A 21,563-nucleotide genomic window follows, 5' to 3' on the forward strand; every position below is an offset into this window, starting at 1 on the left:
CCATAGGAGGGGAAAGGATGAGTGAAGATGGAAGAAAGTAAAAGGTCCTAGGGCCAGGTGACATTCCCAAGCAAAGCAAAATGAGCCCACTGCTTCTTGAATTCTTGTAATACTTTCATGTTTCCCCCAAAGTTAATTGCAAACATAACTACAACATATAAGATGTAACATTACAGACTACACCTGCCCCTCCATTCTTAGCTTACAGAACCTCTTGCCCCACTATGGCTCCATCTCAGCATAGCCTTTTCTGACCATCTTTTTAGGTACAGCGGCTCCTCCACTCAATGTCTGTCCCAGCCCCTTGTAATTAATCCATAACACTTTAACAGTAATCTGTAACCGTGGACACCTCTCTTTTCTTTTACAACCTTACTTTTTCCCAGCTCCATCTACTATAACTCAGTTTCCATGGAAGAAGGACAATATGTACATTGTCCATCATCTTATCTTCTAGCGATTCATACAAAGTCTGGCCTTCAGAAAGTACCAATTAAAATGTATTTAAATTTAAAAATTTAAAAGCACCAATGAAAATGCTATTATGGTCATCAACTGATATTTGCTATATTTTTACTCTTTGTAAGACCTTCTGCAAGAGGAAGAAGAAAACATTGCTCTTGGCCTTCAAGAAATTTACAATTGAGATGGAAAAATGAGACCTACAGGCATGTGCTGCACAACAAATAGCAGTCATAATAATACTAATTGCAACTAAATTTATCTAATCCTTATTATCTAATCCTTATTATCCATTAGATTCTTTTCTAAACACTTTACATGTTTTCATTCATTCCATGCTCATCTGTGAGACAAGTGCAGTTATCACCCCACTTTGCAGACGAGGAAAGGAAAGCATGGAGCAATAAGGTGTGGTCAGAGGCCACTTGACTGGGATGCACCACGGCTAACAAACCAGACGCAGTGACAAGTCCAAAAGGGAAGATACACAGGAGCGTGTTAAAGGGTCTTGGGGGCAAGAAGCATCTCTGGTGTGGGGTTATCTGTGCCATGTGGGTAGAGAATGGGAGTTTTGAGCTGTAATCTGAAATCTGATGTCATAGAGTAGAAATAAGCTGTTGTGGTTGGTGGAATAGCATCCATGAACAGTTGGAAGTAGGACATCAAAAAACCTATTCTCTGTTCAACAAATAGGTTCACTTGACCTTAGTGATAGATCCATTCATCTACTTAGTAATGCATTGCTAAGGTAGAGCCCTGATTGTCAAGAACTCTGAGTGCCAAGCTAAGAAATTTGGGTCAAATCAACAAAAAGCAAAAATTTTCAACTCTTGTATGCTGTTTGGGTAGAAGTAGTTTTTTTAGTGTGATAGTTGTTGCAAATTTATCATTCTCTTTCTCCCTCTAATTCCTTCGCAGAAAATCCTCTCTGATTATACCTAATTAGGCTTTTCTTCTCCTCAGCCATCACTATCAGCATTTGTAGGTGCTTCCCTATATGCCAAATTAGATTTTCAAGTTTCTGACAGACCATGCTTTACTAGCTGCAACTTCCCATCTTCATAACTCCAGCCTTCAAATAAACGTGTCTTTAATTATTTGTGTAAGTCGACCTCTTGCTCAATTCTCTAGAACAGCACTGTCTGATAGAAATAAATGAGAGCCACGTATATAATTTTAAATTTTCTAATAGTCACATTAAGGAAGAAAAAAGGTGAAAACAATTTTAATAATCTATTTAACCAGTATATCCAAAATATAATAATTTCAATGTATAGTTAATATTAAACTATTGATGAAATATGGTTTATTCTTTTCTCAGAAACTTATTGACATAGTTCTCTATTACAAAGAGAACTGATACTCTGCCAGTCACCCTAGCATCACTGCAGGAATGTTTAAAGTACCAGTATGCTTCTTAAAATTATGTATTTATCAGTTATTAGGCTGCCGCAGGTCTTAGCTGCAGCAGGCAGCATCCTCTGTCTCCTTGCGGCATGTGGGATCTTTAGTTGCGGCATGTGGGATCTTTAGTTGCGGCATGTGGGATCTTTAGTTGCGGCATGTGGGATCTTTAGTTGTGGCATGTGGCATCTAGTTCTCTGACCAGGGATCTTCAGTGGATCTCGAAATCTCAGCCACTGGACCACCAGGGAAGTCTGCTGAAATGCTTTTTTTTCTTTTTTTAATCTTCTGGGCTCACCACATGGCATGTGGGATCTTAGTTCTCAACCAGAGATCAAGCCCATGCCCCCTGCAGTGGGGGAATGGGGTCTTACCCGCTGGACCACCAGGGAAGAACCATGAAGTGTTTATTGATACATGGTGTTTGGCAAACAGTTACTTAACTCCTTTCCTAGCCAATGTGATGGTATTTGGAGATGGGCTCTTTGAGAGGTAATTTGGGTTATATTAAGTCATGAAGGTGGGTCCCTTCATAACGGGATTCTTGTTCAGTCGCTAGGTCACGTCCAACTCTTTGCAACCTCATGACTGTAGCATGCCAGTCTGTTCTTCACTATCTCCCAGAGTTTGCTCAAATTCATGTCCATCATGTCAGTGATGCTGTCTAACCATCTCATCCTCGACTGCCCCTTCTCCTTTTGCCTTCCATCTTCCCCAGCATCCGGGTCTTTTCCAGTAAGTCAACTCTTTGCATCAGGTGGCCAAAGTATTATAGTTTCAGCATCAGTCCTTCCAATGAATGTTCAAGGTTCATTTCCTTTAGGATTGACTGGTTTGATCTCCTTGCAGTCCAAGGAACTCTCAAAAGTCTTTTCCAGCACCACAATTCAAAAGCATCAATTCTTCAACACTCAGCCTTCCTCATGGTCCAACTCCATATGTATACATGACTACTGGAAAAACCATAGCTTTGAGTATATGGACCTTTGTTGGCCAAGTGATGTCTCTGCTTTTTAATATGCTGTCTAGGTTTGATTAGTGGCTTCATTAGGAAAAGGAAGAAATATCTCAATTTCTGTCTCTGAACACACACTGAGAAAAGGATATATGAGCTCACAGCAAGAAGGCTTCCTACTGCAAGTCAGGAGGAGGGCCCAACAGAAGCTGGAACAGCCAACAACTCAATCCTGGACTGTTCACTCCCAGAGCTATGAGAAAACAAATTTCTGATATTTAAGTCGTTCAGTCTATGGGATTTTGTTATGACAGTCCTAGCAGACTAATATAGCCAGTCATTGCATTAGGAAAGTCTATTCTAATGATTTCTAGACCTCTTAGTTAAACCTAGTCTAAAATAGTAGTAGATTAAAATAAAATCTTCCTGGAAATAGAAAATAACATTTTACATTAAGCCATAGTATATTTCCCAAGGTCATCATAAAATAGCATCTCAGAGTATTTGGTTTTAAAACATTTTTCTTAGCGTATAAGGCCAATCGTTGCCCTTATCAGACAAATGCTTCTGTACACCCCATTTCCTGTTTTACCAGATGTTGCCTGATTTTTTCCCCCACCAAGGTCAGTTTTAAAAATGAAGTTTATTAATCTTGTTTTGTTCTGCAAGACCAGGCTGTTCCCCTCTTTAACTTTCTCTAAGTTTCTTGGTCCACTATCTTTCCATCTGTGTACAAAGTTCATGAGGATGCTGGACATTGGATATGGCTAGAAAGGTAAATGTTCTTTTTTAAAAAAAGGATGTAAAAGGATATAATTCTTAAAATAACATTTTTAAAAGCACTTTTAAATGTTTAAAGTATATATATACACAACAAAATTAGAAAATGAACTTGCAAGGTCCAGCATGAGAGTCAGACTCTTAACTTGATTGGTTGAAAAGTAAGAGAATGAGGAAAACATTTCATTGAGCCTCAATAACTGAGTCATTTGAGAAGTAATAGCCCCTCCATCAGTTCTTCTAGAAACTCAGCTAACAGCCATCCACTCAGGGAGCATCCGAGACTTTTTCTTCTTTTCCTCTTTCTGCTCTCCTGATGCTGCCAAGTAACTCTTGACGCTTCTCTCTTCTGCCCCATCCATGGCTTCTGTTTCCTCCTTTCTCCTTGAGTAAATCTCTGCCTTTAAGCCACTCTCTGCTTTGAAACTTTCTCTGTATATTTTACCACCAAACACTCCAAGTCAAAGGAGCTAGTAGATTCCTTTCATCATAATCAAATGTGAATTCTCTCCTGGTAGGTGGAAGTCTGTTGGCCAGTCTACAGGTGACTGCTCAGGATCCATCCTTCACCAGTCACCTGTGGTCTAGTGCTCAGGATTATATGGTACAGAACACCTCTTTCCCCAGCTTTCCCTCTTTAGGTGGCAGGCACTGGCTCAGTGTTCCCTAACAAAAGGCAGTGTGGCATAAGAGAGCTGTAAGTCAGGAGAATGGAGGCAGCATTCACATTGTTGCTATTAAGTAGTGAAAAGCAGATTACTGGCTATCTTGGCTGTCTTGGCTTGAGTTCTCCAGAAGCAAATTATGAGACAGGGATGCAGGTACAAATTGTTAATTTGGGAGCTGGTCCCAGGAAGGCAAGGTGAGGCTTGGGGGAGTGAGGAGGACATCCAGTAAGGGGTCATGTAATGAGCAGGTTACTTCCGAGGGCAACTGGGGCTCCATTCCTCAGAGATATGTATACAGAATATTCAGAATTGTTTGCCTAAGAGATGGGGAAAGTGAAGTCTTCCCTTCTGGATCCCTTTGGAGTCGGGAACCTGGACATTTGCTCCTGGGTACTTCTGGGCCTTCTGGGTCAAGAGTGCTTTTCATCAGAATCTTGGGAGCAGCTCATCTCCTGGAACCATTTGTTGCAATGTCAGGGAGAGTCCAGTGGGTATGGGGGATAGGGGAGGCTGGCTATTTTAAGGCTTAGCTGACCTCTCTTGTTTTGTATTCCAACTGCTTTAGCTCTCAAGAGATCAATTCTCTGTAGATCTTAGAGATGGGCTTGGGCTGAGAAAAAGTAAGAGAAGAGTGGAGCGAATCCAGCTTTGAGACTCCCAATACCACAAACACATAGGATTATTTAGCATGGCTGAAGCTGTGATTCAGTTTGAATATCTTATAGTAGAGGCAATAGTAAAGTAGCTTACGGCAGATCCAAGTAATGAATCCTTCTGCAGCCATACCAATTAAAAAGTAGAGTCGATAACATGGGAAACTTGAAGGGAAACAGAAACAGAAAAGAAGGAAGCACACCCATTTTCACTTGAGCGAGTCTGTGGATCTTTCTGGATGTGAGGAACAACGAGAAGCCCTCCAGCTCTTTGAAGCTCACACAAAATGAGTAACTCTCACAAGGGCTCCGAGTGCTTATCTTAGTCTACAGACGTGTCCCTTTCCATCATTTGGAAAGGAGACTTAAGTTGTGCTGCGACAGGGCAGGTTATAACCGGATCCTTGGAGACTGTAGGAACCCCTGGATCTCAGCAGGTGAGGTCTTGGCGTCTCAGCCCCTCTCTTCAAGTTCCTGCCTGAAAACAGCCAGAGCCCAGAAGCAGAAGCAGCTGTGAGTCTGGACATAGAGTCTGTCTATTGCCTCAGCTTCTCTGTGGAATAAAATAATCAACAAGTGTCCAACCGCTAGGCTGGGACCCTGCTCAGAGTGAAGATCCAAAGACAGTCCTCTCAGCAGCACTGTCTCAAAGACTTAGTATCGTCAGGTCAAAGTAAACCAAAGTGTAAACAAAATTCTTCTCTCCCCTGACGTATAGATGGACTACTTTTTAAACTGTTTATCTGGCTGTGCCAGGTCTTAGTCTGGGCCTTGGAATCCTGACCCCCACTGTGGTGTCTTTAGTTGTGGCACGGGAACTGCTAGTTGCAGCCTACGGGACCTAGTTCCCAGATCAGGGGTCAAACCCTGCGTTGGCAGCTTGGATTGTTAGCCACTGGACCACCAGGGAAGTCCCTTAGTGAACATTTTAATAGAATTACAAGTCAGTCTGTGTTTGGAGCCATAGCTGCTTTTCATGCTTGTGCCCTGGTCAAAGTTTTTTTTTTTTTTTTTTTTTAATAAAGAGAGACTTCCGTGCAAGGCTTAGCAAGGGAGAGGGAGGCAAGAACAGAAAGGCATCAGAGGAGGGAGGTCAAGGATAGCAGGTCACAGACAACCAAACAAGAGCAGATTTGCCTTTGTTTACATTGCCAAAGGGGAAAAATTAACTTGATGGAAAGGGTAATTAAGCATTTCTTTTCTCCATCGTGGTCCAAACCGGTTTCATATCCAGCTGTTCTGTTTCGCGTTGTGATGCTCCTTCGTGGAGTTGCAGAAGGAAAGAGAGCCAGTGTGTCATTGATGTCACAGGGCACCACCTCCCCTACTGTTAACCCTTACTTTATAAACAGGGAAAATCTATGTAGAAACTCAAGTAGGCAGATAGCAAATGAAGAGAAGAAAGGTTTACGGGGTTGTTGCCTGGAAGGAAGAGATAATTTGAACAGTTCAGCAGATTAGCATTATAAAATGTTTAAGATGGATTATCTGCCTAGACACCCTCAGGTCCTAAGATGCTGAAACTGAGATTATATAAAGTGAGTGGAGTTTCTAGTTGTACATCTGGAATCACACCCCCAGACTAGTGCCTATCCACTCATGATCAGTTCTCTTATTTGCTTATATTTGCAAAAACAAGTTGCAAAAGAATTATCACCTCCAGTCTTGGAACAGGCTGGTTTACCCAGGTGTACTGTTTGGAATATGGAATATGTTTTCTAACAGAAACAAAGTTAGGGACTTCCCTGGTGTCCAGTAGTTTGAGACTCCACACTTCCACTGCAGGAGACATGGGTTTCATCCCTGGTGAGGAATTAAGATCCCACATGCCACCGGGTGTTGCCAAAAAAAAAGAAACGAAGTTAATAGACATGATGGTATTTCTGTCCTCTGTGTCTCAAAGACTCTTTGTACCTAGATGCCGCAACTCTGGGAATGATTCTCCGCCTTTTAATGGGGGTTAATGAGAGCGTAATGGAGACAAATGACTGACCATAGCTCAGCTGCCACCGCTCAGAGCAGCATCCTGTCCTGTGCACCCGGTTCCTTTTCAGGCAGATACAGTCCAGCCTGTGTATCCAGCATCGCAGGTACCACACACAGTTCAGAGCCTTGCCATTTGAATCCTCTGGAAACATATTACAGGATATATTTTTCCTGTATGTATGGAGGTTTCATCACTGCAAAGCTTCAAGGAGACCCTAATCGGCTGTAGAGACTCTAGTTTATTGTGAATGATCACACTGTTCAGCTGGAAGAAAAACTACTTTATTCCAATTGCTTCACACATTAAACCAGCTATTCAAAGAAACAAGCCAGGATAAATGTTTTCCTTGGTTTAATCAGTTTACAAGAATCAAAGAAAATCCTGATGATTGTGTTTCTGTGTGACTTTCATGTCAACCCAATGTACTCACATGAGGAAGCTTACATGTTACAGAGCAAGAATATTTTATGTGTAGGTGTTCATGCATGGCATATATTTTGTTCGGACCCAGTAGAACTTTTGCACCCAAATGACCGCTTGCATCTACTCTCAATAGTAGGCGGGGACTGCCTCTCTTACTAGATGGATTCAGTTCACCTCCTGGTTTGGAAATGTTCTCAAAGACAGTTAATCATCCATTCACAAAGTGATTTTTAACAGCTGGATTATCCTCCTCATTTATTAAATATATCTCCATATTGTTTTGAGCTATTTGCTCAAATCAGATCTTCCTTAAGAATTCAAGAATTGCCATCACTGATGAATTTATGGATGGACATCAAATTCTATAGCTCCTCAATTATAGTACTAAAAATCTTCTGTAAAATGGCAGCGTCACTGGCATTATACATTTCTATAGTTATTTTTAACCTTGTTGGGGTCACATATCCCCATAAGAACATGACAGAAGCTCTCTCCTCCCAGAAAAAAATGAACATATGAATATAAGCACACATTTGCATATCATTTCACAAAGGTTTGTGGACCCCTAGAGTATGTTTAGTGATGCTGTAGGGTTAACAGCTTTTGTTCTAAGGGGACATTTTCAAAAGAAAGAATATTTATTTTGATTTATAGTCTAGATATGTTGATTAAAAACTCAATAGTATCATCATTTATCATCACAGTTTAAATCTGTACATGTACTAGCATGTGTAGGCATGTGTGATTGACTGCATTAAAAATAACCTACTGTAGGGGGCTTCCCTGGTGATCCAGTGGCTAAAAATGACCTACTATTTAGAATTTTTGTCTTTAGAACTTTGGCTTGGCTATCCAATTTAATATTTGCATTTGAAAAAGTTGTCTAATAGGACACTGACCTTAAGGATTTTGAAAGTCAGGATCTACATATAAAATTTAATTCAAATTCTCTATTAAAGTAACACTGACTGAATCTCAGAATTAGGTGATAACTCCTCTACATTTTTTGAACACTATCAAATGATAATTTTTAGAATTAAATAAAATGTGAATCCAGGGTGATTCAAGAACTGAGTATAATAAATAACAAAACAACAACAACAAAAAAGAATTTAGTATCTACAATTACAATTTTCATGGTAGTTTATGGAACTTACAAAGGAAAAATAACCTCTTTAATGGCTATATGCTGGATTTATTTTCCCTCATTCTGATTATGAATAATGACTTTCTATGCACATAGAGTGCAGCTTTCATCACCCCCAAAGCAGAAAACCTCCACTGTCATTTCAAACCTTTGACTGTGTGTAATGTAATAGGCATTAATATTTGTAATAATCAAATCCCTTATGATTATACAGTGGAAGTGAAAAATAGATTTAAGGGACTAGATCTGATAGATAGAGTGCCTGATGAACTCTGGACGGAGGTTTGTGACATTGTACAGGAGACAGGGACCAAGACCATCCCCATGGAAAAGAAATGCAAAAAAGTGAAATGGCTGTCTGAGGAGGCCTTACAAATAGCTGTGAAAAGAAGAGAAGCAAAAAGCAAAGGAGAAAAGGAAAGATATAAGCATCTGAATGCAGAGTTCCAAAGAATAGCAAGGAGAGATAAGAAAGCCTTCCTCAGTGATCAATGCAAAGAAATAGAGAAAAAAAACAGAATAGGAAAAACAAGAGATCTCTTCAAGAAAATTAGAGACTCCAAGGGAACATTTCATGCAAAGATGGGCTCGATAAAGGACAGAAATTGTATGGACATAACAGAAGCAGAAGATATTAAGAAGAGGTGGCAAGAATACACAGAAGAACTATACAAAAAATATCTTCACGACCAAGATAGTCACGATAACGTGATCACTGACCTAGAGCCAGACATCTTGGAATGTGAAGTCAAGTGGGCCTTAGAGAGCATCACTACAAACAAAGCTAGTGGAGGTGATGGAATTCCAGTTGAGCTATTTCAAATCTTGAAAGATGATGCTGTGAAAGTGCTGCACTCAATATGCCAGCAAATTTGGAAAACTCAGCAGTGGCCACAGGACTGGAAGAGGTCAGTCTTCATTCCAATCCCAAAGAAAGGGAATGCCAAAGAATACTCCAACTACCGCACAATTGTACTCATCTCCCACGCTAGTAAAGTCATGCTCAAAATTCTCCAAGCCAGGCTTCAGCAATATGTGAACCGTGAACTCCCAGATGTTCAAGCAGGTTTTAGAAAAGGCAGAGGCACCAGAGATCAAATTGCCAACATCCGCTGGATCATGGAGAAAGCAAGAGAGTTCCAGAAAACCATCTATTTCTGCTTCATTGACTATGCCAAAGCCTTTGACTGTGTGGATCATAATAAACTGTGGAACATTCTGAAAGAGATGGGAATACCAGACCACCTGACCTGTCTCTTGAGAAACCTATATGCAGGTCAGGAAGCAACAGTCTGAACTGTACATGGAACAACAGACAGGTTCCAAATAGGAAAAGGAGTACGTCAAGGCTGAATATTGTCACCTTGCTTATTTAACTTATATGCAGAGTACATCATGAGGAACGCTGGGCTAGAAGAAGCACAAGCTGGAATCAAGATTGCTGGGAGAAATATCAATAACCTCAGATATGCAGATGACACTACCCTTATGGCAGAAAGTGAAGAGGAACTCAAAAGCCTCTTGATGAAAGTGAAAGAGGAGAGTGAAAAGGTTGGCTTGAAGCTCAACATTCAGAAAACGAAGATCATGGCATCTGGTCCCATCACTTCATGGGAAATAGATGGGGAAGCAGTGGAAACAGTGTCAGACTTTATTTTGGGGGGCTCCAAAATCACTGCAGATGGTGATTGCAGCCATGAAATTAAAAGACGCTTACTCCTTGGAAGGAAAGTTATGACCAACCTTGATAGTATATTAAAAAGCAGAGACATTACTTTGCCAACAAAGTTCCATCTAGTCAAGGCTATGGTTTTTCCCATGGTCATGTATGGATGTGAAAGTTGGACTGTGAAGAAAGCTGATCGCCGAAGAATTGATGCTTTTGAACTGTGGTGCTGGAGAAGACTCTTGAGAGTCCCTTGGAGTGCAAGGAGATCCAACCAGTCCATTCTAAAGGAGATCAATCCTGGGTGTTCATTGGAAGGACTGATGCTAAAGCTGAAACTCCAATACTTTGGCCACCTCATGTGACGAGTTGACTCACTGGAAAAGACTTTGATGCTGGGAAAGGTTGGGGGCGGGAGGAGAAGGGGACGACAGAGAATGAGATGGCTGGATGGCATCACCAACTCTGTGGACATGAGTTTGAGTGAACTCCGGGAGTTGGTGATGGACAGTGAGGCCTGGCGTGCTGTGATTCATGGGGTCGCGGAGAGTCGGACACGACTGAGCAACTGAACTGAAGCAAATGTAATAGGAGCCATGGTTTGAAACATTCAGGATCAAATTTAGTCTAATGGAGTTCATGAGACTGGAAATTCACATAGCTCTTTGAATAGAAAAACTGTGGTGGGAACAATCTTCCATAGCCACCTGGGTTTTTGTGCATGCTATATGAGCTTATACTTTCTATCTTCCTTTATTACTGTAAATAAAACAGATGCATATACGTGAAAGCATTTCTGGAAAAAAAGACTCACGTACAAGACAACGTGAACTTGTGGCTTTGGCGATGGGTCATGTGATGTGAAATCTTTATCATCACATAAAAACATGTATTTCACGCAGAATATATTCGAACATTGTATTTCTAGGATGCATAGTTCTTTATATATTTTATTTCCAAAATCAGGGCATATCTTTAAAATTTAAAGTTTGTTATAGTTCATTTGGTCTCATTTTTTTAATTCTACACAAAATAAAGCAAATAACAATTGATGGTGTCTTGGATTCAATGAAATACATTGTATACATTAGAGCACATAAGATCAGAAAGTACCTTAGCAATGTTGTAGCATCTCCTCAAAGAAATTGAAATTTAAGGGTCATTTAACTTGCCAAAGACACAGATTTTGGTGACAAAATTGGCATAGTCTAGTAATTAATTTTTTAAATACTTTCACCCATTTTATGTGACTCATAGCACTGTAAACTTATAAACTCACTGTAAATCACTTTTCAAAGACCATTTCTTAGGTCATATTTGGTTCATGAAACATAATGTTTATGTAAATTATAAAGTTTAGTGAATTATTCTTAACTGTAAATGAATAAATTTTAACTGCATACAGAATCTTGGATAATTTTGAGAGAAATGAGTGTTGTACCAGAGTACATATCAAATGATACCATTTTCTATAAACTAGTAAAACTAAAACACTTTCAAAATTAAATTTAGCCTGGTCCATATAGTACCTTTTTAAAATTGTTCATTTTCAGTGTTCATGTGGAAAAAGTATTCAAATGATACTTTATAATTCACATGTTAGGTTCAAAATTAAAAAGTCATATTTTAATGAGAGCTGATTTAAAACAGTTTGACTTGAGTGAGATAACAGTTTGGGAAATGTGTCTGTGCTAAAGTTTTGCTTCCAAATTTGGACTTTGAAATTTATTGTCAGTCTCAGAAAGAAATAAGAAGCTGTGCAGATAATTAAACATTTGCCTCAGGGGAATTATTTGCATTTAATTAAAACCGTACACTTTGGGTGTATACTTGCTTCACTGGTTATTAAATCTGAATCATATGTTAACTACCCAGGTTTCTCACTTGTCCATCAAATGTTGCTAGTGGCAAGTTGGAGAAAAAACTTTCTCATCATATTCCAAATCATATTGTTTGTTTGAAGCTGTCTCCTCATTTGGGGGGGTAAGAAAAACGAGAATGATTTATTTTAGATTCCTACTGATTCAGCTCTGTTAGGGGTTAAAACACAACTGAGGAGCATGAACTCAGTAGAGAAACCATTTGTAAGTAACCGACGTGCTGGCCTGCCATCCCCTGCTCTCTCCACGGCCACACGCATACAAGATTAGCTCATGGCTTTTTGGTATCTTTGGATAGCATTTAACCTCCAAAATCACTGCAGATGGTGACTGCAGCCAAGAAGTAAAAAGACGCTTATTCCTTGGAAGAAAAGTTATGACCAACTTAGCATATTAAAAAGCAGAGACATTACTTTACCAACAAAGGTCCATCTAGTCAAGGCTATGGTTTTTCCAGTGGTCATGTATGGATGTGAGAGTTGGACTATAAAGAAAGCTGAGTGCCAAAGAATTGATGCTTTTGAACTGTGGTGTTGGAGAAGACTCTTGAGAGTCCCTTGGACTGCAAGAAGATCCAACCAGTCCATCCTAAAGGAAATCAGTCCTGAATGTTCACTGAAAGGACTGATGCTGAAGCTGAAACTCCAATACTTTGGCCTCCTGATATGAAGAGCTGACTCATTGGGCAAGACCCTGATGCTGGGAAAGATTGAAGGCGGGAGGAGAAGGGGACGACAGAGGCTGAGATGGTTGGATGGCATCACCAACTCAATGGACATGAGTTTGAGTAAACTCTGGGAGTTGGTGATGGACAGAGAGGCCTGGCGTGCTGCAGTCCATGGGGTCGCAAAGAGTCATACACAACTGAGCGACTGAACTGAACCATGAGAAAAATATACACTAGATTGTAACCTCTTTGAGGGCAGAGATTTGTTGTTTTGTTCACTGTTGACTCCCCAGTATCAAGAACCGTGTCTGACGTAGAGTTGGCGCTTAATAAATATTTGTGGAATGAATGAAAGATTTATTTTCTGTCATTCTACTGATTTACTCATGTGCTCTTCCCAGTGATTTTTGAAGAGCCTCCAGAGAAGTCTCAAACATCCAACAGGGGACCATTTCTAGCTTTACAAGAGTCAATAAGTCACTGGAATCCTTTTAGCTACATTATTTCCTGTGAAGTACATCATATGATTTAAGAAAAAAAAGCGAACTTATTCTGATCCCACGTTTAAATATGCTACGCAGGGGAGAGGGTGAAGTTGCACAGAACGGAAGGTCTGTGTTCCCCCTTTGCTATTGTTCTACTGGTATAGTTCCTGAGGAGGGTGCTTTTGATTACCACTGGATTTCAAAGCTCTACATCTGGCCTTTTCAAGGACTCAAGGCTCCCATATGTGCACAACGACAATAAGGGGAGCATTAAGGACGTTAAAATTATATTCCTTTAATCTTCTCTATTTTGCTTCCTTTTATATCGTTCTGCACAATTCTCCTAAGACTTTCACTGATGCATAAAGCCTGCTTATATTTTCTTCTTTGTTGTAAAAAAGATGTTCCAAGTGAATCCTTACCATTTTTACCTTGTAAACTTTGTGAAGACATCATATGTAGTACTTTAAGAAAAGTTTATTCATTGATGAAGATATTTAAGCATTTTAATGATTTTTTTTAAATAATAAAAAATTTTCCCCAAACACGTATCTGTTCTTTGAGTGCTGGAGGCTACTGTATTTCCTGGTTAAAAACACTGACTAAAGATTTTGTTTGTTTGTTATGTCAGATTCTGCAGAGGATGACAATATAAGAAAAGGCAGTGAAGCAACAGATCATTCTGTGTGTGACCAAGAGCATCCCAGTGGTAAGCTGTGGGACTTGTTTGTTTTCTGCTAAGAAATATTACATTTTATAAAAACCCAGATTTTAGTTTCTCTGGAATCTTGAGCAACTCTGAGATTTAGGGACGCCTACAGGGAGGCCTGGCGTGCTGTGATTCATGGGGTCACGGAGAGTCGGACACGACTGAGCGACTGAACTGACTGACTGACTGACCCTCCACACAGTCAAAAATTGGGGAACAACTTTACGGTCAGCTCTCCGTACCTGTAGTTCCATACCCAATGATTCAACCAACCACAGATTGTGTTGTACTATAGTACATGTTTGTGGAAAAAAAGTTTACCTATGTGTGGACTGCACGGTTCAAACTTGTGTTGCTCAAGTGTCAACTTATTTTATTAGTGCTAGATACCAGCTGATTGGTCAGTCAGTCAGTTCAGTTGCTCAGTCATGTTCAACTCTTTGCAACCCCATGGACTGCAGCACTCCAAGCTTCCCTGTCCATCAACAACTTCCAGAGCGTCTTCAAACTCATGTCCATCGAGTCAGTGATGCCATCCAACCGTCTCATCCTCTGTCATCCCCTTCTCTTCCTGATTGGTAGCTGCCACATTTAGAAGGGGTATTTGCTTTCCACAGTCCTTGCTGCTCACTAATTTTGTACCAGGCTGGCTTCATTTATTTTTGTTACCTGATTGAGCTCTGTAGGCATTGGATTGCAACTGCTAAAAAGAAAATATGATACCAGTGAGAATAAATGTGAAACATGGAGACAATAGATCCAAGAGATTACATTTGCATCTCCTTGGAATACCAAGAAAAGATAATAGAACAAAAAGAAATGAAGCCATCATAAAAAAAAAAAGAAAGAAAAAAATATTTCCTAATGCAAACCAGTTCATGGGCAAAGGTAATGAAAACTCATATGAGAACAGAAACCTACAAATCCTCATGGAATTTCTGAACATCAATAATAAAGGAAGGCTTTTAAAGCATTTTGGAAATTCAAAATCAGTTTTTAACTAAAATCACCAAAATCAAATTAGCTTTAGACTTCTTCCACAACTCTAAATTCTCAAAAAAAAAAAGAAAAACATAAAAAAGGAGTAACATTTCCAGAGCACTAACAGACACTGCGACATGAGTTTGAGTGAACTCAGGGAGTTGGTGATGGATAGGGAGGCCTGGCGTGCTGTGATTCATGGGGTCGCGAAGAGTCGGACACGACTGAGCGACTGAACTGAACTGAACTGAACAGACACTGCATCTATATTTAGTGAAGTTATTATTCATGCATGAAGTCAAGAGTAATATTTTCTCAGGAATAGGAAGATTAAGAAACCATGCTATGCAAAGTGTCCTTTCTGAAGAAACTAACAAAAGGCCTGTGCAAAAAAAATAAATACAGAAAGAAAGGAAACATTCAAGACTGAGAAAGTCACAGTTGGAAAGGACAGTGTGATAAGAGACTCATTTAAATGTATGAAAATGTTGGAATATTTGTTTCAAAATTAGTATCAAAAGAGCTTACTTAAATGGTTGCTTTTACCTTTGAAAATTATAATATTTTTTAATGAGAAAGAAAAAGAAGGAGATAGTTTTTTTTTCAGCAATGAGAGACTAAATAATAATGACCATTACTCCGACTGGACAACCTGGACTATACACACACACACACATCTCTTTATATATATATATATATAAAGATGTACATAGAGAGATAGAATTTGAAACTGTTTTTACCTTAGGGCATTTGCTGATTCTACAAAAGGCATCTTAAGTCCCACTGCTCAAAAGGGCCCTGGTAATGTCATATTTTGTGTTGAAACCCCAAAGATGTATATCTCTGCAGGAAAGATGAAACAAATATAGATCAGCCTTCTGAGAGATTGCTGCTCAGCTTTAAATCATCTCAATCCCCAAATTACATTGAGATCAACCCAGATTACCAGTCCCTCTAGGTACCTGAGAAAAGCAAATGTAAATTATTTACTAGATGAAAGAAAGAAAGAGCATTGTAAATGCCAGAAAATAGCCAGAAAAAAATAAAGAAACAAGGCAACATGTAAAACAAACAGTCAACAGTAGCAAACCTACCTGGGCTGAAAATATTAGTGTTATAAACCCAAAGTATAAAAGACAAAGACCATGCAAACCAGTTCGTCCACTGACAAGACAAGATTGAAAATTTTGGCTGAGAACTGAGAATTCAAAAGAGAAAAAGAAAATGTCTAGAAGTAAAAGATGCCACTCTAAAATGAAGAGTTCAGTGAATAGGTTTATGGCTTATTAGACAGAAATGAGGGCTTCCCTCATAGCTCGGTTTGTAAAGAATCTGCCTGCAGTGCATGAGAGCCAGGTTTGATTCCTGGGTCAGGGAGATCCCCTGGAGAAGGACATGGCAACTCACTCCAGGTTTCCAGAATTTGTGAACTCGAAGTTAGGTCAGAAGAATACATCTGAACTGGAAACAGGAGAGAAAGAATGGCAAAGTAAAGAAAGGGGACAGACGTGTGGGATGAAATGACAAAGTCTAGTGCACACATTGGAACCCTGGACAGAAAGAGCGGGAAGTGGACAGAAAAAGTGTCTGAAGAAATTCTGGTGGGAAGTTTCCTACAACGAGAAAGGACATCAAGTCACATGTTCCAAAAGTCCTTTGAACTCCAAGCAGAATAATTTCAAAACCATCAAAGTCAAATTGCTGAAAGCCAGCGATAAACAGAACATCCAAAAGCAGTCATCAAACAATCAGACCGATAGCTGACTTTTCAGAAGACGCGATGGAAATAAAAAGACAATACAACACAGTCACTGCCACCCAAGAACTCTAAGCCCAGAGAAAACTGTATGTTTCAAGGATAAAGGTTTGAACTTCCCTGGTGGTCCAGTGGTTAAAACTCCATGCTCCCAATGCAGCGAGCCTGGGTTTGATCCCTGGCCAGGGAACTAGATCACACGTGCCACAGCTGAAGACCTCACATGCCAGCAACTAACACCTGGCACAGCCTATAAATAACTATTAAAAAAAAATGAATAAAGGTTAATTAACATTTCTGAGCAAGCAAGGAAAAGTGCATCACCAGAAAATTCCGGTGTTCTTCAGGTAGGAGGATATTGATGACAAAAGGAATTAAAGGTTACAGAAGGACTTATGAGCAAGACAAATGGTAGTTATTGGATAAGTCTAAATGAACAGTGATGATACAAATCAATGATGATTATAATAAGAATAGGGTATTGTGGAAGTTAAGATAGAATCAAAATGCATCGCAATAATGGCATTTATTAGGATGAGATAAATTAAAGTATGCTAATATTTTTCCATTGTCATGGAAAATAGAAGCACCAACTCATATTAAAATTTGGTAAGTCTCAGTGATGCCTGAGAGTTACAAATGAGGCAAGGCCTGTGGTTGTCCCCACTGACTGGAGAGACTGCAGGCCGCAGTGCGCCGTCCAGCAGACTCCTGAGTCGAGGAAAGAGCTGAGAGTGATGGAAGGCCAAGCATCCGCATTTCCCAGGCAGAGTCCTGAAGAAGGGACTCCACACAGGGAACACTCTAGAGACCTATAGAGTGTATGTGTGCTAAGTCACTTCAGTCGTGTCTGACCCTGTGTGACCCTGTGGACTGTAGTCCACCAGGCTCTTCTGTCTATGCCCTCCTCCAGGGGATCTTCCTGAACCGGCATCTCTTATGTCACCTGCATTGGCAGGTGGGTTCTTTACCACCAGTGCCACCCGGGAAGCACAGAGACCTACAGAGGGAATCCTTCACGTCTTCAGCAGAGTATTGATCTGCACATGTGCAAGGGACTGGGTAAACCACATGAAAGGGCTTGAGGTCCTGATATCCACAGGGCTGAGAAGGGCGCCTGTTCCCACTAGCCAGACTGGAAAACCTAGGAATGCATGGGGGGCTCAGAAGGGGTTTGCCTCAGTAGTGGAGCAAAGCTAGCAATACACCAAATACTGCTCTTGTCCTGTGCAAGCCAGCTTCAAAACAAGACTTGAAAGGATCAAACTGTTTGTAAATAACTTACCCTCAAATGAAACTCAAGAACATTTGTAAAACTAGAAACATACTTCACATCCAACAGAGTAATCAGCAAAATTACCAGGCATGAAAAGAAGTATTGGAAGACAAATCCCCTTGCACTTCTTGTGTTTCTGCATGTTTTATGAGCAGAGAGCTTGAATGCCTTTGTTTTGGCCAGTTTTTTCAAGGATGTTTGTACAGGATCACAAACAGGATGTTTGTTTCAAGGATGAAATATCGTGGGTTATGTTCCAGTCCACCACAAGAAGGGAATAAAGCCAGTCACATGAACTTTTTGGCTTCCCAATGCATGTGAAAGTTGGGTTTACACTATACTGTTGTCTGTTAATTGTGCAATAACACCAGGTCTAAAAAAAAAAAAAGCAATACATATACCTTAACTAAAAAATACTTTATTGCTAAAAACTGCTAGCTATCATCTGAGTCTTTGATGAATCATGATCTTTTTGCTGGTAGAGGGTCTCACCTTGATGTTGATGGCTGCTGACTGATCAGAGTGTGGTTGCTGAAGGCTGGAACAGCTGTGTTAATTTCTTAAAATAAGACAGCAATGAATTTTTCCACATCATTGACTCTTCCTTTCATGGACAATTTTGCTGTAGCATTCAGTGCTGTTTGATACCATTTTACCCACAGTAGAACTTCTTTCAAAATTGGACTCCATCCTTACAAACCCTGTCGTTGCTTTCTCAACTAAGTTTGTGTAATATTCTAAACCCTTTGCTATCATTTCAACAGTCTTTACAGCATCTTCACCAGAATTTGATTCCATCTGAAAAAGTTACTTTCTTTGCTCATCCATAAGAACTGCTCATCTGCTAAGGTTTCATCCTGGAGTTACAGCGATTCGGTCACATCTTCAGGCTCCACTTGTCTTTCTAGTTCTCTTGCTGTTTCTACATTTACAGTTACTTCCTCCCCTGAAATCTCGAAACCCTCTAAGTCATCCATGAGTGGTAGAATCAACTTCTTCCAAACTCCTGTTAATTTTGATATTTTGACCACTTCCCATGAATCATGAATGTTTCCTAATGGCTTTGCAAATGGAAGATCCTTCCCAGGTTTTCAATTTATCTTGCCCAGATCCATCAGAGAGGCCACTATCTATGGCAAATGTAGCCTTATGCGATATATTTCTTAAATAATAGGACTTGAAAGCTGAAATTATTCCTTGATCCATGGGTTGCAGAAGGGATATTGTGTTAGCAGGTGTGAAAACAATATTAATCTCACTGTGCATCTCCATCAGTGCTCTTGGGTGACCAAATGCATTGCCAACGAGCAGTAATATTTTGAAAAGAATCCTTTTTCTGAGCAGCAGGTCTCAACAGTGGGTCTGAAATTTTCAGTAAAGCTTGTTATAAACAGATGTACTCTGTCATCTAGGCTTCGTTTTTCCGTCTATGAAGCACGGGCAGAGTAGATTAAGCCTAATTGTTAAGCATCCTAGGATTTTCAGAATGACAAATGAGCATTGGCTTCACCATCTGCATTAGCCCCTAACAAGAGAGTCAGGTTGTCCTTTGAATCCTTGAAGCCAGGCACAGACTTCTCCTCTCTAGCTATGAAAATCCTAAATGGCATCTTCTTCCAATAGAAGGCAGTTTTGTCTACATTGAAACGCTATTGTTTACTGTAGCTGCCTTCATAAATGTCTTAGCTAGGTCTTCTGGTTAACCTGATGCAGCTTCTACATCAGCACTTGCTGCTTCACCTTGCTCTTTTATGTTTTAGAGGTGGATTCTTTCCATAAACCTCATAAACCAGTCTCTGCTGCTTTCAAACCTTTCTTCTGCAGTTTCCTCACCTCTCCCAGCTGTCACAGAATGGAAGGAAATTAGAGCATTGTGCTGGGTTAGGCTCTGACTTAAGGGAGTGTTGTGGCTGGTTTGATCTTCTATCCAGACCACCTAGACTTTCTCCATATTGGCAATAATCCACTTCTTTTTAAAATCATTCTTGTGTTTACTGGAGAAACACTTTGAATTTCCTTCGAGAACTTTCCTTTTGCCTTCACAACTTAGCTAACTGCTTGGTGCGAGACACCTAGTTTTTAGCCTGTCTTAGCTTTAGATATGCCTTCCTCACTAAGCTTAATCATTTCTAGATTCCGATTTAAAGTGAGAGATGTATGACCCTTCCTTTTACTTGAACACTCAGACCATTGTAGTGCTGTTAATTGGCCTCCTTGACAAGATGCAGGAAAGTATGAGCTATAGGGGAAGAGACACCAATTAATAGGAATAAATCCAGAAGTGGCACAGATGCGGTAATAATAGGAAAGAGCACATAAAAGGCATTAATTGTGTCCCACGTCCTCATGCAGCTAGAAGAAGGAATTCCACGTTCACTAGAAACACAGAAAATATAGAAAGATACAATTGAATTTCTAGAGATGAAAAACAGAGTGTCTGAGATGAAAATTATACCTGATGGAATCATGGCAGGTGAGACAGTGCAGAAGAAAAGATCAGTGAATTGGAAGTTGTCGCTGTAGAAACTATGCAAATCCATACACAGGGAAAATGAGTGACTGAAGGGAAAGAACATCAGGGAGCCATGGAACAACTTCGAGTGATTCCAGATACAATAATCATGAACTGGAATCTCTGTAGGCAGGTATGGGAAGGGGAGACAGAAAAAAATATTTGAAGTAATAGCTGCTGAAATTTTTCAGAAGCTTCATGAAAGCGATGAACTCACATATGCAAGGAATTCTATGACCCCAAAGCACAATAAATATAAAATTATACTTCAGGACATCATAATCAACTCAGTCAACACCAGTGATAAGGAAGAAATTCTCCAAAGCAGTCAGATGAAAGGGACAACTTACATACAGAGAGACAAATACGAGAATGAGGGACAAAGATTGCTAACTGCGTGGAACCCCCTTGGCGATCCACTGGCTCAGACCTTTCCTTCCAACGCGGAGGGTGGGCTTGACCCCTGGTCAGGGAGCTACATTCTACATGCATCATAAAAATAAACAGCAGCAATACTGTACCAAATCAGTAAATACTTTAAAAATGGTCCACATCAAAAATATCTTTAAAAAAGAAACTACAAACTATAATTCCAGGCAAAAACATGAATGACTCTTAGAAACGTTGTATCTTACAAACCTTAACTAAAGATGGTACAAAAGCATATATGTTGGAACAAAAGCATATATGTTGCACACATTCATCTATATCAACTTTGAAAGCAGGGGAAATGACTATGTCAGGCAGGGTGTTTGTTAAACTTGGGTGACTGGGGATGAGATATTGATTGGGCTGGGAGCTGGGCTGAGGGCTGGATGATTATCCTAAGAATATGTAGTTTCTTTATCTGCTTTTGATTATTTAATTGGGATCTGCATATTGTTTGTGTACCTTCCTGATTGTATGTCGTATGTTGATAGAAGAGTTAAAAGAGGAAGAAAGAAAGGGACGAAATAAAGAAGAGAATAAAAAAAGGAAATTTCAGTGCCAGAGTTTGTAAACCAAAAATTCCAGTGGGGAGCAGTGAAGGTTGTCTACAATGCTGACTTTGATAAACATAGTAAAAAATTAAAAATCCTGCTGTGCTCTGGGTTCTGACAATATCAGTTAGGTTTAAGAATAACTAGAATAACTTTGAAACATTTTATGATA

At 39.8% G+C, this 21,563-nt stretch overlaps 1 protein-coding gene across 1 annotated transcript in view; it reads left to right on the plus strand.

Moving 5' to 3' along the window:
* The window catches only part of LOC129556406 (ADP-ribose glycohydrolase MACROD2-like), a 1,168,845-nt gene that overhangs the window by 1,031,749 nt on the left and 115,533 nt on the right, over positions 1–21,563 (plus strand). Inside the window, exon 9 of the mRNA XM_088844309.1 lies at positions 13,809–13,886. Coding sequence (XP_088700435.1) covers positions 13,809–13,886 — 78 coding nt within the window. The remainder of the gene's footprint in view (positions 1–13,808; positions 13,887–21,563) is intronic.

The sequence above is a fragment of the Moschus berezovskii genome, chromosome 15, assembly GCF_049115385.1.
Source record: "Moschus berezovskii isolate FMDL1 chromosome 15, NW_MosBer_1.0, whole genome shotgun sequence".
Lineage (NCBI taxonomy): Eukaryota > Metazoa > Chordata > Mammalia > Artiodactyla > Moschidae > Moschus > Moschus berezovskii.